An 18101-nucleotide genomic window follows, 5' to 3' on the forward strand; every position below is an offset into this window, starting at 1 on the left:
ATCCATCCTTTATTTATTTATTTATTTTTAATTTTTTTTTTTTTTTGGTTTTTCGAGGTAGGGTCTCACTCTAGCCCAGGCTGACCTGGAATTCGCTATGGAGTCTCAAGGTGGCCTCGAACTCACGGCAATCCTCCTACCTCTGCCTCCCGAGTGCTGGGATTAAAGGTGTGCACCACGACACCCAGCCTTCATCCATCCTTTAAGTTCTTTTTGCTTACTTTCTTCCAATTCATTGAGTCAACCTTTAATTTGTATTTTGAATTTTATTTATTTATTTTTGCTGATTTTTTTCTATTTCCTCCAGCCATTCTTGGAGTTTATATTTGATTACTCTTTGTCCTGTTTCTTCTCTTTCAACAATCCATTTGTTCATGGTCTCATTAAGTTCATTTAAAATGCTTGTTGAGGGCTACAGAGATGGCTTAGCAGTTAAGGCACTTACCTCCAAAACCTAAGGACCCATGTTTGATCTTTCTCCAGATCCCATGTAAGCCAGATGCACAAACGGTAAGGCATGCGCAAGGCCGCACATGCCTACTAGCTGGCACAAGAGCCTGGAGTTCGATTGAAGTGGCTAAGGCCCTGGCACCTCTGTTTCTCTCTCTCTCTCTCTCTCTCTGTTTCTCCTGTTCTCTCTAAAAAAATAAAAATGCTTGTTGAGAGTTCATTGTGGGCTTCTGTGTCTTTGCTTCCTCCAAGCTTTCATTGGAGGTTTCTATTATGGGAATAGGTAATCTTGGTGGGAGTCCCTTTGCTGGGTGTTGTTTGTTGTTTGCTTTGCATTGGGGTCTGCCCATCTTGAATTCAGTTGTCTGAGGATATAGCAATAACAGCTCTTGTATATCCTGTTTTGGGTATCCTGGTCTAAATTGACCAACGTGGGTGTGGGATTGAAGACTGTCCACTGGATTGAGATAGGTGTCCTTGAGCCAGAACAGAGTTTACTTTGAGTGTGGCTTCTCTGGGCAACTCTGAGTAAGACCTGGGGTTAACTGGCTTTCCTCGAGTCTGAGCTGGGCACTTCAAGCTCAGCCCCTTCTCACAATGGCATGCAGCTGGGCCCTGCTCCCAGCCTCTCTTGCGTTGGCCTTGCTTTTCCAGGCAGCCACCCAAGGATGGCTCTACCCTTGGGGCATGACCCCCAGCACAGCCCTGCTTCCATCCCCTCTCTGGTATTTTTGAAACAGGGTGTCACCATAGCTCAGGCTGGCCTCAAACAGTAGTCAGTCTCCTGAGTGCTGGGATTTTTTGTAGGTTTGTTTGTTTTTCCATGTGTGTGTAATATGGTAGGTATAGTGTGGTGTGTGGTTATACACATGTATGTGCCATTGTGTAGTCCTATATGCTCACCTGTGGTGGGCGTCTTGTCTGTGAAGGCTGGAGTAGTGGACCATCTGATGAACCACTCCATTGCTCTTCTGTCTGATCTTATTTTGAGCTACAGTCTCCTTTTACTAATTTCAGGGCTTGCGTGGCTCAGAGAGTCTCGAGTCTTCTCTGCTCTCCTGTGGGACTGGGATCATAGACACACTTGGCCAGTCTTAGCCCGCATGCTTGCACAGGAAGCACACTTAACCATTGAGCCATCTCTGTCACCTGGGAATTTTCTTTCTTTCTTTGCTTCTTTTTCTTTTCTTTTCCTTTCTTTTCTTTTCCTTTCCTTTCTTTTCTTTTCTTTGAGAATGGGTCTTGGTAAGTCTTTCAACTTGTAATCCTCCTGCCTCAGCCTCCCAAGAAAGTGGAATTATAGGTGCTACCATACCCAACTTCTCTTTCATTTTTAAAGCTTATAACATCATGTTATATTCATTGTTTCCATTGTGTTCTGTAAAGTCAGAAAACCATCATGATATCTCAATAGCAGAGAAAATATCAGTGAAGGTCAGATGAGGCCTAATGCTTGGGCCTCCTGCTCCCTCAACACAGATGAGCTGATGCTGAGCTTATAGGAGCAATAAGTACACTGGCCATACAGAAGAACTGAGCCACAGTCTCCTGCATGGACAGTGCTAAAAACCACTCCACTGCTGCTCTAAGGACAGTGCTGTGGAAGCTCTGCCTTACCACTGCCATAAGGAGGAGGGAAGCCCCATGCGGCTGGCTGGCTGGCTCACCACAGGGTCTGTTTATGCTCCCCAGAGAGGACAGCCAGAGCCCTTTATCCCCAAGGCTTGTACTGAGTCCTTACCTTTTACAGGGTTTGGTTCACAGTTTCTGGGTGAGTTGCAGTCACCTGGGATATGACATGAAAACTCCTTTGGACTAGGGACCAATAGTTCAGGTATGAGAACGTGCTCTTAGGAACCTCAGGCTAGAAGGGAGAAACAGTAAAACCAAAGGAAATACTGGGGCCGCCTGTGGGGAAGGGCTGCAGACATTGTATGCCAAGGGTGACAGAGCAGCTGGAGTCCACAGAAGGAGGGGAGATGCCCAGGCTGAGAGGGCTGAGATGACATGTGGAGAAGAGGACAGCTAACTGGAAGAGTAAGAAATCTTGTGCCCTTCGCTGGATAGTGAGCATGGAAGTCGATGTTTTGGAGGAAATAAAGTGACAGCTGGAGAAGTTGCCTAACAGTAGGACTGAAAGTTCCTTACAGAACATATTACAGGTACACACACCCAAGTGCAAACACATGCCGCTCTGCCTCTGGCCACACACCCCAACAAGGCACACTTGCCACTCATCTTCCACATCTAAGCCTTCACAAGTCAGGCACTTCTGAACTGCAGGAACCTCCTCTCCTGAGGTGGGGGCTCAGTCACCTTGCCTTCTTTCAGCAGTCTGTGACTCCATCTATGCATCCCATGATGTTCACATGCATGTGTGCAGTCAGTGAAGGACGCCTTATGACCAACAGAGACCATGCTCTAGGGCAGCAGGGATGTGTAATGTGGACTGAGCATGTTGGAAAGGCCACAGACACACGAGTGTGGCTCATCACAGGGTTCCAGGTGAGGTAGCAAAGCTAAGGCTTCAGTTAAAGCCCTGGAAAGCCTGACCTCTGAGGATTTGCAGGGTGACCACCAAGCCCTTTCAGACTGATAAGTCTGGGTGGGAAAAGGAAGAGGCTGGGACAGTGGATCCTACCATGGACTCATGGGAATAAGTTAGATTTATGTAATGCTTATGTAAATGGTTGAAAACACAAAGCGTAGCTCTTACAGTAGTAATATTAATTTACTTACCAGACTCTTCAGTATTTTCGGCCAAGATAAGTGCAGAGAGTGTCATTTGTATATCATTCTTTTTTGACTTTTCTGTTCAATGTTTATAATATGTGTGATATAGTAGTGCATGTATATAGTTTTTAAATAGCTATGCATAATCTGGGAAGAGGCATTCTTTAGAACTATTTCATAAGTTGTGGGGAGAGCCCACAGTGACATTTCTGGGAAGCCCAGAGTCATCTTTATGTAAAATCAAGTTGTAGCAGCATTCACAAGAGCTCATGGGGCAACCTGCACCCTTCACAATCCCATTTTCTCTGCTTTACTGGTCACCAAAGTGATTGCTTCTGCATGTTAGTAACTTATCTGGTCTTACCCTTCCTTGTCAACCTGTGGGAAAGTTAGTACTGTGTCCAATTACTAGACATGGGAGAAGAGAGATGACACTCTAGTTCATAAGCAAGAATGACCATAGTTGTTTTTGAAGAAGACAGGTTTGGGTGACATGTTCTTGTAGCCTGCACTAATCCACATTTTCTGTTCTGTTCATAGTGGTTCAGCACTAAGTCGTGCTTGCTTCTGCTACGCACTGATTTGCTCTGTTCCAGTTGCCACATACATCATTCTGGTGACATCCCTGCGCTATCACTTGTTCATATGGAGTGTGTTTTCTCCAAAGCTTCTCTATGAAGGGATGCATCTGCTCATTACAGCTGTCCTCTGTGCTGTGTTCACTGCCACAGACCAGACCGGCCGCACAAAGTCCTAGGTGGACACAGATTCTTGGTGCTGGTGCACTGTCATTTGCTGTTTGTATCATGGATTTGAGTATTGAAGAGTTACTTACATGCAAGATCATTCTGAAAAGAAAGCATTGTGAATCCTATGAAGTTGACAGATAGCTTTAGTTCTGCTTGAATTAGTAAGTTGTTTAATAAAAGATCACCTTAAAATCCTAATGTAGTGTATCGTATTTTCCCTGTTGACAATGACTCCAGAAACTTCTGAACTTGTAAATTTGTCTGGGTGAGTTGGGAATATGTCTGTGTGTAAGTTGATGGAAGAAAAAATTCCGGCTTTTATCTTGGTATGTATGCAATTCAGAGTGCTCAAGAGTCCCTGGAAGGTGTGTGTGCTCTGTGGAGCTACATCACAGAACTCAGACCCCAGGAGCTCTAGAAGCCACACTCAAGTCTATGTGGATTATATCTGTCAGCGTTGATAGCATTGAAAATGAAACCATTTCAAAAAATTATTCATTTTAAAATAATGAATTAGCAAACATGGTAGCGCACACCTGCAACCCCAGTACTCAGAAGGCAGAGGCAGGAGGATCATGAGTTCCATGCCAGCCTTGGCTACATAGCCCACCCTGAATTATTAAAAAATAAGTATAGGGCTGGAGAGATGGCTTAGCAGTTAAGCGCTTGCCTGTGAAGCCTAAGGACCCCGGTTCGAGGCTCGGTTCCCCAGGTCCCACGTTAGCCAGATGCACAAGGGGGTGCACGCGTCTGGAGTTCGTTTGCACAGGCTGGAAGCCCTGGTGCGCCCATTCTCTCTCCCTCTATCTGTCTTTCTCTCTGTCGCTCTCAAATAAACAAATAAAAAATTAAAAAATAATAATAATAAGTATAAATCTATGGTATGCTAATGTAATAAAAATAACTGTATTTTCTGAAACAAACATTCAGTGAGAAAGATAGCTTTCCATTGACATTTGTTTGTTTTCTTTTGTTATTTCAAGGTAGGATCTCACTTTAGGCCAGGCTAACCTGGAACTCATTCTGTAGTTCCAGGCTGGCTTCAAACTCACATCAGTCCACCTACTTCTGCCTACCTAGTGCTGGGATTAAAGATGTATGCTACCACTCCCAGTGTGTTGTTGTGTTGACATTTTTACAAATCTCGTATTACTGGCTCAAAATGAGGGAAGTTAGGTCTCCATTCATCTACTGTGATTTGTGTTTAAAGATCTAGAAGCAGACAGCATCACTCAGAGCTGTAGTTGGATAGTTGTAGAGAATCTTAATACTACCCTTTCTGGTAGCATGGATGTTCTGTTACCAACACAAAAATTGAAAAGTTGCAGATAGGATTTTATTGCTATTTATGACAGGGTCTTTAGCTTGGGTTGGCCTCAAACTTATGGTTCTCCTGCCTCAGCTTCTTTTAAAAAATTTTTTAAACTGTTTTGATAATTCTTATGCATACACATACTTTTTGTTGTTGTTATTGTTGTGTTTTGTTTTTGTTTTGTTTTTCAAGGCAGGGTCTCACTCAAGCCCAGCCTGACCTGGAATTCACTATGTAGTCTCAAACTCACAACAATCCTCCTGCCTCTGCCTCCCAAGTGCTGGGATTAAAGGGGTGTGCCACCACTCCCGGTTTACATAGTGTATTTTGATCGTAATCTCCCATTGCTTCCTTTTGTCTCCTTTCTATCATTCCATTTTACCCAAATCCTTCTTCTATCTAACTAATCTAGTTCTACTAGTAAGTAGTTCTACTTTGATATCTTTTTTTGCCCTCCTCCTTCATCCATGGCAACATGTTAATGGGCCCAATATTATTATACAGGTCTTGTGTATATAACAGCAGCTGCTGGTATCTGGAAGGCAGTGTTCTAAAGCCTTCCTCCCCTTCCATTGGCTCTTAAATTCTTCCCAGCACCTCTTCCCCAATGGTTTCTGACTTGGAAGGTATGATAGAGATGTCTCACTTAACAATAAATGCTCATCGATCCCGTCTTCTCAGCACTTTAACACGGTTCTAATCCCCCCAGTCATCACCACCATCTGAAAAGAGAGGCTTCTCCAACCAGAAGTGAAAGCAGCACTAATATATGGGCATAAACATAAGTATTTAGAGGGCTATTTGGTGGGCCAAATGCCTATGCAACCAAATAACAGTAGTACCTTCCCCCCTAAGGCTTATACCTTTCCCCAGCCATAGGCTTTTGACTAGGTTTTCATTACCAGGCAGGAATTTCCTCCCATGAAGCAGGCTTCCAATCAAATCAGAGCAGTTCATTACCTACATAACAGACATGTCACTATTGCACTAGTGGATATATCCTGCCTGGCAGACCAGACTGCAGGGTCCACTACTGGTCAAGAATGTTAATAACTTTTCTCCCCCCAGCAGCCTCCATAGCACTTTCCAGCACTGTGACCTCTAGCCAGCAGGGAGGAGGCTTCCAGCTCAGCTCCAGCTTGATATGTCAGTATCCTGTAGCCCAAGCATGTAGTTCAGCAATAGGGATTTACCATTTAGTTTTGGTGTTGCCTCAGCTTCTCAAGTGGTAGGATTACAGATGTGACCATTGCTTGGCTTCAAATGTTAGTTTTTATAAGTTAGTTGGACAGAAAGAAATGAGAGCATTCTTCCCAACTCAAACATGTTTGATTGTTTTGTGGAGAGGGAGGTCTTGAGGTTAGGGTCTCTTTGTATCCCAGGCTGACCTGCCTGGAACTCACTCTGTAGCCCCTAGCCTGGCCTCAAACATATGGTGATCCTCCTATCTTTGCTTCCTAAATGCTAAGATTAAAGGCATGTGCCATCATGCCTAGTAATTAATATGTTTGGTCATGTAATAACACAAGCCTGTCCCTGAGCCAGGAGACTTGTTCCCACATCATTTTCCTGGTTTGATGATATGCTGTGGCTGCCTAATGTATGATCATTGGGGGGAACCCAGTGAAGGGGACCCAAAATTCTCTGTTACTATTTTTTGCAACTTCTTATGAGTTTTAAACTATTTTTAAAATAAAAGTTACATATTATTTTTAAGATTTTTATTTTATTTGGTTTTTTTTTTTTAAGGTACGGTCTCACTGTAGCCCAAGCTAACCTGAAACTCACTCTATAGTCCCAAGCTGGCCTCAAACTGATGACAGTCCTCCCACCTCTGCCTCCCAAGATCTGAGATTAAAGGTATACACCACCATACCAGGCTAAAAGCTATTTTTAAAAAGGAGTTGTCAGACTAGAGAGATGGCTTAGCCATTAAGGCGCATACCTGCAAAGTCTAAGGATCTAGATTCTATTCTCCAGGTACTATGTAAGACAGATGCACAAGCATGGTGGCTCATGTGTCAAGTTAGTTTGCAATGGCTAGAGGCTCTGGCACACCTATTCTCTCTCTTCTCCCCCCGCCTCCCAATCCCTCCTTCCCTCTCTCTGTCTCAAATAAATAAAAGTAGAGCTTTAAAAGAAAAAAAGAGTTGTCATGTGGAATCTGAAACTGATGTTCCATGCCCTGTTGCACTGAAACCCACTGTGCTGTCTTACACCAGAATGTGACTAAGGCATTCACATCTCTGTTACAGCAAATCACTAAATTGCACCAATCTCCAAATGTTGGGTTGGTTTGTCTACTTGGAACTTGTCATATCAGAAAAGGCCTTATATATTGAGATGCTCAGTGTCCAAGATTTCCAGAACTGTCATTTACATATGAAATCTCATAGTTTATCTTGAAAGGCTCCCCCGCCCCTCCTTTCTCCCCCCCCCCCCCCCGCCATGAATTGACAGTCTTGGTTTGTTTGTTTGTTTCCAAGGAAATGTTTGCCCTGTGCTCAAGTCCAAATATCCAGTGCCTCGTTTTTTTCTAGTAAAAACAGGATTCCATGTGTGACAGGGCTGATCCAGCCTGGTTCCCGAGTATCGCTTGCCTTGTAGACTAACCATTCTCTGTTTTGGCTGTATATGCACTTGCCACTTTGATGGGCGCACAGATGGAGATTCAGTAGTCACTTACTGGTACCATTTCCACAGGGTGTCCTTGCTCCTGTGTGTGGTGCTGGACCTCTGGCCAGTGAGGCCTTGCCCTAGTCCATGCTTAGGGACAGCATTATGCTCACTGCTGCCTTTGCTTTCAAAAGCCTTTTTAAAAAATTTATTTGCAGCCGGGCATGGTAACACATACCTTATTATTATTGTTATTATTTGCAAGCAGAGAGAGACACACACAGAGTATAGGCATGCCAGGGACTCCAGCCACTGCAAATGAACTCCAGATGCATGTACCACTTTGTGTATCTGGCTTCACTTGGGTAGTAAGGAATCATCCCAGGTTGTTAAGCTTTCAGGCAAGCACATTAACGGCTAAGCCATCTCTATAGCCCTCAAAACCTGATTCAGGGAGTGGTGAGGGAGTATAATCTGAAAGGAATTGGGAAGTGGGACACAATCATTTAAAGACTCAGCACTCAGAAGCAACTGTCATCACTTAGTGACTACAAATGACAACATCTCTAGATAGAAAGAGGAGGGAGAGGGGGCTGTGTGGACAGATGCGCATGTGAGGACTACATTGGAATTTGCCGCTTTTAACCCAAAGTAGTGATTTTCTGAACTTAACAAAAAGAAATTAAATGGAAACAGAAAATGCTGAACTTTTTTTTACAAGAAAAAGATTATTAAGACTGTTGAGACTGGAGTAACACTGATTTTTTAAAATTAGCTACTTTCCTATTTCAGTCTCTGTCTCCTCACTCCTTGCTATAAAAGATGACAGAGTGCTCACACATTTTCCCTTCTGCCCCCACTCACCAGACTTGCTGAGAAACTGGCTTGATTTATGATGTGTAAATTTTGTTCTGTAGTTTGTACAGCTGGTCAGTTTTGATTTCGTAAGAAGTGACCCATTGCTTACCCTTGCTCCTTCCCTAGAGCTGTATCCTTTATTTTCCTTTATTATAGTTGTAGGATTTGAAATTTATGGGGCAGAGTAATTGATCAGAACAAATTCAAGGTTGCTGAGTCCCTGAATGTTTGTCTCAGTGTCCTACAGCCCAGGGTCTGCAACTCCCCTTGCCTGATGTGGGAAGCTGCCAGCAGCTGTGGATGACCCAAAACCAGACTGGTTTCCTCACCTCAGGTGCAACTTTCCTTTCTCCCCTTTTTCTTTCTCCTCCTCTCCCTTTAAAATTTTTTTCATTCATGTATTTAGAAAGAAAGGATGGATGGGTGCACCAGGGCCTCCTAACAAGGCAAACTCATGTGCCACTTTGTGCACCTACCTTTATGTGGTTGCTGGGAAATCAAACCCAAGCCTCCAAGCTTTGCAAGCAAACACCTTTAACCACCAAACCATCATTCCAGCCCTTACTGTTCATTTTGCCTTGCTTCCTTACTGATTTTCTGCCTTTGTCTTATTGGATTTGACATTTCCTTTCATTGGCTTTTAAGGTAATTAATTTTTTGTCCATCTCATCCCAAAAATGTTCTATGAGAGTGGTTTTTTTTTTTTATGAGAGAAAGAAAATTGGTGCACCAGGGCCTCCAGCCACTGCAATCAAACTCCAGATGCATGTGCCCCCTTGTGCACATGCATCACCTTGCACATGTGTCACCTTATGCATCTGGCTTGCATGGATCTGGAGAGTTGAACATGGGTCCTTAGGCTTCACAGGCAAGCACCTTACCCACTAACTCATCTCTATGAGTGTTTTCAATGGACAAATATTTAGCACTTAATTTACAAATACATGATTTTTTCACTTTGAGAAATTGTTCTTTTTGTAAATCACATAGAACTTCCCATGTAATATCAGCTATCCATTCTGAAAAATCCATGGTCTTTCACTAAAATGCAAACCAGAGCTGAGCGTGTTAGTACATGCCTTTAATCCCAGTACTCAGGAGGCAGAGATAGGAGGATCACCATGAGTTTGAGGCTTTCCTAAGACTACATAGTGAATTCCAGGTCAGCCCGGGCTAGAGAGAGACCCTACCGTGCATCTGAAGTTTGCTGGCAGTGGCTAGAGGCCCTGGCATGCCCATTCTCTCTCTCTGTCTATCTCTCTCTCTCTGTGTGTCAAATAAATAAGAAAAAAATAAAATATTAAAAAATAAAAATATGCAAACCAGTTTTCTATTTCCCATTACTTTAAGTGGAAAAGTATGATAATATATTGCATGCCATACACAAGTACCAGCCATTTCATAAAACATAACAGAACAATGAAATATCCATATATAAGTAGTGTGCTATCTTATTAGCATGAAAACTGCTAAACATGCTACAGCCAGGCCACCAAATAATGGATGTGCTATGAACAGCTGGTTTCCTGTGTTCACCAGGTGAATCCAACTGCTGCTTTCATGATAGAGACATGTGCTGCTGATGGACTGTGCAATGAGAGGTTTTTTTAAATGTACATAGTTTTGTTGAAGATACTCATTGAGTTTTAGGGATATAAATCAAATTTCCTATATAAAGAAATGCCAGAATGAGAAATACAAATAGCCTAAGAATTGGGTATTAAAAACAAAGGTATTGGGCTGGAGAGATGATTTAGCGGTTAAGGCACTTGCCTACACAGCCTAAATCTCATGTTTGACTCTCCAGATCCCACAGAAGCCAGATGCACAGTGATGCAAGATCACACATGCGCACAAGGGGGCACACACATCTGGAGTTTGATTTCAGTGGTTGAGGCCCTGGCATGCCCTTTCTCTCACTCTCACATAAAAAGAAAACAAAGGCATTGTACCAGGAAAACAATAACCAGGAGTATACATCTGTAATCCCATGATCCATGAGAAATATTAATATACACAGGGCCCCACTTTAGACAGTCCCACTGTATAGCCCACGCTTCCCTAAAATTCATGACCCTTCATCAGCACTCTAGAGTGATGGAGTTACCAATGTGTACTCAAACCCTGCTCAGAATGCAGGTTCTTTAGCAGGAGTTTTTTGTAAATATCTCCTAATCTGTGCATTGTTTATTCTTATTCTTTTGGGGGGAGGGGGTAAGTGCTTTGAAGGTAGGGTCTCTCTCTAGCCCAGGCTGACCTGGTGGTATTCATTATGTAGTCTGAGGGTGGCCTTGAATGCACAGCAAGCCTCCTATCTCTTCCTCACAAGTGCTAGTATTAAAGGTATGTGCCACCATACCTGGCTTATTTTTAACTTTCTTTATGTTTTGCAGTTCTTCCAGTTTTACCTTTGCTGTCTTGTATTAACTAATATTTGAGTACAGTTTTTATTCCAGGTTCCTTATATGTGTGCTTTTCTTTCTCTTTAGCATGGAGGATCCTTTTAAATATTTTCAGTAGAGCTGGTTTTGTCTTCAAATATTTCTTTAGCCTGCTTTTGTTGTGGAATGTCCTTATTTCTCTGCCTGTTTGGATGGATAGCTTTGTAGGATAAAGTAACCTTGGTTGACAGTTGTTATCTTTCAGAACTTGGAATACATCACTCCAAGCCCTTCTGTCTTTTAAAGTTTGTGTTGAGAAATCTACTGTGATCCTAATTGGCTTGCCTTTGTAGGTAACTTGATTTTTCCTCTCTAACTGCTTTCAATATATTTTCTTTGGGTTGTATGTTTGGTAGTTTGATTATAGTATGGCAAATTGAGGTTCTTTGCAGGTTTTGTCTGGCTGGTGTTCTAAAGGATTCCTGTATCTGTATTGGCATCTCTTTCCCAATTTGGGTGAAGTTTTCTTCTATGATTTTGTTGAAAATACCTACTATGCCTTTGGAGTAAAATTCTTCTCCTTTAACTATACCCTGAATTCTTATGTTTGATCTTTTCATAGTATCCTGAATATCTTAGAAATTCCCATTCATAGTTTCCTATTATTTTGTCTTTCTCTTTGTTGGACTGTATTAGATCTACCACCTGGTCTTCTGATTTAGATATTCTGTCCTCTCCTTCATCCATTCTACTGGTGAGATTTTCTAGAGTTTTTTATTTCATTGACTGTGTCCTTCATTGTTAGTAATTCTGATTGGTTTTTCTTTAGTATTTCTGTTTCCTTATTTATGTCTTCTATAGTCCTCTTTATTTCATTAAATTGGTTTCCTGTGTCTTCTTTGATTCCTTTGATTTCCTCTTTCATTCCTTTGATTTCCTCTTTGCCTTCTTTGAGCATATTTATAATTATTCTTTTGAAATCTTTCCTCTAACTCATTCTCACTGGAGGTCATTTCTGATGCATTAATACTCTTTGGTGGATTTATATTGTCTTGATTTTTGGTGTTTCTTGTGTCATAATGTACATACTTTTGCATCTTGGATTTTCTAGTTAGCTGCAGTATTATTAGATGTATCAATCTTATGTCATATGTCTTCAGGCTAGGAGTTTAAGCTGCTAGGTGTGGCTCTTAAGATTCTCAGAGTATCTACCAAAGTGACCCTAGATGTTGGGTTTACCTGTTATAAGAATATTCAGGTAGGCTGAGTGGAACAAACTTCAGGCAGATTCTAAAATGTAACTAAACAATGTACACATTCAGTGAAAAACAGCACAGAGTATTTATGTAAGAGTAGGTATTATGACAACCAGATCCTTTGTCAAAGTCACAGTCCCTAAGGATGTGTGTTGCCCCACACCCTTAATCCTGTCAACTAGGAGGTTAAGATTTCTGGTCTGTTGAGGGTTCCAAGTCAGCTTGTGACCAAGTGAGACTTCCCTAGTGAACAACACAAGAAGAAACAAAGGCACTGTAAATCAGGAAGCAACAAATGACAAGCCCCAAATATAACTTATTTAAGAATGGCAAATATGACCATCCATCAGATTTAACATATAATTTATCCTGACATTGAAGGTGCAATTAGCACTTACAATTCAAGCCTATATACCAGGCTTATTTGGCGGGTACTGACCTGGTGTAATCCCAGTTTCCTTTTGGGATTGTTTTGGTCTCAGTTATGCTGTGTTCCCGCTTGGGTCCCTCTTTGCTGCACTGTGGGCTTAGGTAGGCTGGCTGGGTCGCCGGATCATTGCTGTGATTGCCAGTGCTGGGTGCTGTGTAGGTGTGCCCCCTTCCCCAGGTCTCTGGTACTTGCTGGGGCTTGCACTGGCAGTTGCGGGGAGAGAGGGGGAGTCTATGGGTGGTGGCTCTAGTTCTCCTACTGGTTGGCATGATCCTCTCCCTCACAAGCAGCTCCTCCATTGGTCCTTGCCATCCTCCCTTCATGTTTCTTGAGTTTGCAGGGAAGCCTGTGTGAGTGGAGAATCTCCTCACCTGGCTTTCCTGCAGCACAGGCCAAGCCTTGCGGCTGTGGCCATGCTGACACGGTTCTGCTGCTGATGGAGCTGCTTGTGCCTGCCTATGTGGGCTCTAGACTCTCTGGATCTCTCCTACTTCTCTGCTCCCCTTGGTAATTTCTTTTACACCTCACTTTTTAGTATAAGAGTGTATTTTTCTGGGTTTACTTTTTGTCTTTTTCTCCCCTAGGCTGTTTTGGCATGGTTCCTACACTGCCATCTTAACTGGAAGTCTTTCTTCTTCACTTTCTTAAAAATAATATTTGAGTTGGGCATGGTGGTACATGCCTTTTATCCCCCCACACAGGAGGCAGAAGTAGAAAGATTGCCGTGAGTTCAAGACCACCCTAAGACTACATAGTGAATTCCAGGTTAGCCTGGGATAGAGTGAGACCCTACCTCAAAAAACCAAAATAATAAGAATAATTGGGAAATGAAAAAAAAAAAAATTTCAACCAGGGATGGTGGCACATGCCTTCTGTTCCAGCACTTAGGAGGCAGAGTCAGGAGGATCACCATGGCCACCCTGAGATCCTATGTCACCCTGAGCTAGAGTGAGCCCCTACCTCAAAAACAACAACAATAATAATATTGGGGCTAGAGAGAACTCATAATTTCATGGTTTTAAAAATATTTTTGGGCTGGAGAGATGGCTTAGTGGTTAAGCGCTTGCCTGTGAAGCCTAAGGACCCCGGTTCGAGGCTCGGTTCCCCAGGTCCCACGTTAGCCAGATGCACAAGGGGGCGCACGCGTCTGGAGTTCGTTTGCAGAGGCTGGAAGCCCTGGCGCGCCCATTCTCTCTCTTCCTCTATCTGTCTTTCTCTCTGTGTCAGTCGCTCTCAAATAAATAAATAAATAAATAATTTTAAAAAAAGATTTTTATTCATTCATGTGTGAGAGAGAGAAAGTGCATGGGCAAACCAGGGCCTCTTGCCACTGTAAATGAATTCCAGATGCATAGATCACTTTGTACATGTGGCCTTACATGGTTACTGCAGAATTGAACCCAGGCCATCAGGCTTGGCAAGCAAGCACCTTTAGCCACGTAGCCATCTCCCCAGCCTTTACTAGTAGTTTTTAAGTTTATTTTAGAAAGAGAGAATTCATATGCCAGGCCCTCAGCCACTGAAATCAAACTCAAGATGTTATGCTACCTAAGGGGCATGTACAACCTTGCACTTGCTTCACTTTTGTGCATCTGACTAATGTGGGATCTGGAGAGTAGAACCTGGGTCCTTAGGCTTCCCAGGCAAGTGCCTTAACAATTAAGCCTTCTCTCCAGCCCCACTAGTCATTTTGATGATTCCCTAGGATTTCCACACAAACAACCATGTCAACTACAAGAGGGGCACTGTCCCTCCTTCCTTGGCTTTAATGCACTAAGTGAACCCCAAGCACCTGGAATAGAAGTGTGGAGAGCACACTCTGATCTCCCATCCTGCTCCCTCTCAGTGCACCAGTATCTTCCACATGCTTTTCAAAATCTATGAAACACTCACTATTGTGTCATCTATGGAGTGAAGCCTCTTCATAGAGGCAGACAGGATTACAATGCACAGTCCTGGGCCACCATCCTGTGACAAATCATGGGACTGTGATGGTAACCCTGGGAGAGTGAAGGGTTAGTGAATAAAATAACTGGACATGTGGGGGGTGGGGAGGAAGGGAATTACCATGGGATTTTTTTTATAATCATGGAAAATGCTAATAAAAATAAAAAAATAAGTTTAAAAAAATAACTGGACATGCTGACCTCAGAGAAGGCCCTTGAACAGGAAATTCCTCTGTGCTGTTAATACCACTTCTGATCACAACCTGATGGGACACCTGTTGCAAGAAACTCTTGCCCCAAGACCATAAAAATAGGTCTATAAGTTAAAAAAGAACTTACAGACTGTGGGCACCAAGCCTGCCTGACAAGTTAGCAAAAGGAATGACCCTATCCCTAAATTTTTAACTTCCCCATTCTTTGCCTTGTTTGCTTTTTCCTGCCCCCGATCTCATAAAAATCCAATGCAGCTGTGCCTGAGCAGCCTCAAACCCGCTGAAGGCTGTCAGCCCTTCTCTGGTCTTTATTCTAATAAAGAGCACACTATTGCCATGGAGATTAGGTTCTCCTTTCAAATTTGCTTTGGTTGTTCTGGTCCTGGTTCTGGTCAGGGAGCATTCTGGAAGCACACTGTTGACCATACCAAGTGAATGCAAACTGGTCTTGAAATCCAACATGTAAGGGAATATGAAAAAAAAGTAGCAATGTCTTAATCAGCATGAAAAGATCCCATTACTTCTATCTCATGTTCAGTCAAAAGAGCAGCCTGGGGCTGGAGAGATGGCTTAGTGGGTAAGGTGTTGTGTGCTAAGCTTAAGGACTTAGGTTCAATTCCTCAGAACCCACATATGCCATATGCACAAGGTGGCACATGCATCTGTCTGAAGTTTATTTGCAGTGGCTAAAGGCCCTGGTGTGCCCATCCTCTCTCTCTCTCTCTCTCTCTCTCTCTTTCTCTCAAATAAATTTTTTAACATTTTTATTGACAATTTCCATAATCATAGACAATAAACCATGATAACTCCTTCCTTTCCCCTACTTTCTCCTTCCCAAACCCACTCTCCATCACATCCCCTCCCCCTCTCAATTAGTTTCTCTTTTATTTTATTTTTTATTTTTATTGACAACTTCAATAATTATAGGCAATAAACCATAGTAACTCCCTCCCCACCCACTTTCCTCTCCATAATCCACTCTCCATCATATCCCCTTCCCCTCTCAGTCTCTTTTGTTTTCATGTTTCATATATATATCTCATATATACATATATATTACCATCCCTTTAGGTTCTCCCCTCTCCTCCTTCCTTTATATCCCCTTTCTATCTTACTGGCTTCTGTGACTGATTTTTACCCCAACTCACACAAAAGTCTAAACATTTGTAGCTGGGATACAGATATGAGAGAGAACATGTAATGTTTGGCTTTCTGGGCCTGGGTTGCCTCACTTAGTATAACCATTTCCAGGTCAATCCCTTTCCCTAAAGTTTCACAATTTCATTTTTCTTTACTGCTGAATAGAATTCCATTGTATAGATGTACCACATCTTCATTATCCATTCATCTGTTGAGGGACACCTAGGCTAGTTCCATTTCCTAGCTGTTGTGAATAAAGTGGCAATAAACATGGATGTGCAAGTATCTCTAAGGTAGTGAGATGAGTCCTTAGGGTATATGCCTAGGAGTGGCATAGCTGGGTCATATGGTAAATCTATTTTTAGCTACTTCAAGAATCTCCACACTGATTTCAACAATGGCTGTGCAGTTTACATTCCCACCAACAGTGTAGAAGTTTTCCTCTTTTCATCATCGCCAGCATTTATTGTCATTTGTGTTGTATTTTTCACTTGTTTTGTTGTTGTTTGTTTGTTTTGGTGGGGGTTTTTTTGTTTGGTTGGTTGGTTTTTCGAGGTAGGGTCTCACTCCAGCCCAGGCTGACCTGGAACTCACTATGGAGTCTCAGGGTGGCCTCAAACTCACAATGATCCTCCTACCTCTGCCTCCTGAGTTCTGGGGTTAAAGACATGCACTACCATGCCTGGAATCATTTGTTTTCTTTTATTTTTTTTTCTCAATTTTTATTAACATTTTCCACGAGTATAAAAAGTATCCCATGGTAATACCCTCCTTCCCTCTCCCACTTTCCCCTTTGAAATTCCATTCTCAATCATATCCCCTCCTCTAAATCAGTCTCTCTTTTATTTTGATGTCATGGTCTTTTCCTCCTCTTATGATGGTCTTGTGTAGGTTGTGTCAGGCACTATAAGGTCATGGATATCCAGGCCATTTTATGTCTGAGGGGAGCATGTTGTACGGAGTCCTACCCTTCCTTTGGCTCTTACATTCTTTCTGTCACCTCTTCCACATTAGACCCTGAGCCTTGGAAGGTGTGATCGAGAGCATTTGTTTTCTTGATAGCCACTCACACAGGAGTAAGATGGAATCTCAAAGTAGTTTGAAATTGCATTTCCCTGATGGCTAAGGATGTAGATTTTTTTTTTAAAGATGTTTATAGACCATCTGTATTTCTTCATGTGAGAACTCTCTATTTAGTTCCATAGCACATTTTTAACATGGGTTATTTTCTTTCTTTCTTTCTTTTTATTTTTTTTTTTTTTTTTTTTTTTCTTTTTGACAGGGCCTCACTCTAGTTTAGGCTGACCTGGAAAATTCACTGTGTACTCTCAGGGTGGCCTCAAACTCACAGCAATACTCCTACCTCCGCCTCCTGAGTGCTGGGATTAAAGGCATGCACCACCACACCAGGCTTGGTTTCTTATTATTTAGTTTTTTGAGTTCTTTGTATATCCTGGATATTAATTCTCTCTCAGATGTACAGCTGGTATGGTGGTTTGATTCAGGTGTCCCCCATAAACTTAGGTGTTCTGAATGCTAGGTTCCCAGCTGATGGGGATTTGGGAATTAATGCTTCCTGGAGGCAGTGTACTGATGGGGAAGGCTTATGGGTGTTATAGCCAGTTTCCACATGCCAGTGTTTGGCACACTCTCCTGTTGCTGTTGTCCAACTTATGTTGGCCAGGGGGTGATGTGCACCCTCTGCTCATGCTGTTTTTTTCCCTGCCATCATGAAGCTTCCACCTTGAGCCTCTAAGCCAAAATCAACCTCTTTTATCCCACAAGCTGCTCTTGGTTGGGTGATTTCTACCAGCAATGCTAACCTGATTGCAACAGTAAAGTGGTACCAGGAGTGGGGTCGCTGCTAGCCACCTGACTGGCCTTTTGGAGCTGATTTTCAAAGAGGAATGTGGAAGGACTTGAGACTGTGGCCTAAGAGATGCCTTAGAGTGCTGTAAGTACAGCTTGATGGACTATTCTGGTCAGAGTTGAAAGACCTGAATGCAGCAAGAACTATG

General features: G+C 42.6%; 1 protein-coding gene across 4 annotated transcripts in view; it reads left to right on the top strand.

The window, feature by feature from the left end:
- The window catches only part of Pigg (phosphatidylinositol glycan anchor biosynthesis class G), an 89538-nt gene that overhangs the window by 58506 nt on the left and 12931 nt on the right, over positions 1–18101 (top strand). For 3 of the 4 annotated variants that reach the window (XM_004656060.2, XM_045161819.1, XM_045161818.1), the window contains one exon: positions 3724–4130. The exons of the other annotated variant lie outside the window; for it this stretch is intronic. In XM_004656060.2, the coding sequence (XP_004656117.2) occupies positions 3724–3940 (217 nt within the window). In that variant the 3' untranslated portion in view covers positions 3941–4130. Of the gene's footprint in view, positions 1–3723; positions 4131–18101 lie in introns of those variants that run through there. 4 annotated transcript variants of the gene reach the window in all.

The sequence above is a fragment of the Jaculus jaculus genome, chromosome 11, assembly GCF_020740685.1.
Source record: "Jaculus jaculus isolate mJacJac1 chromosome 11, mJacJac1.mat.Y.cur, whole genome shotgun sequence".
NCBI classification, from domain to species: domain Eukaryota; kingdom Metazoa; phylum Chordata; class Mammalia; order Rodentia; family Dipodidae; genus Jaculus; species Jaculus jaculus.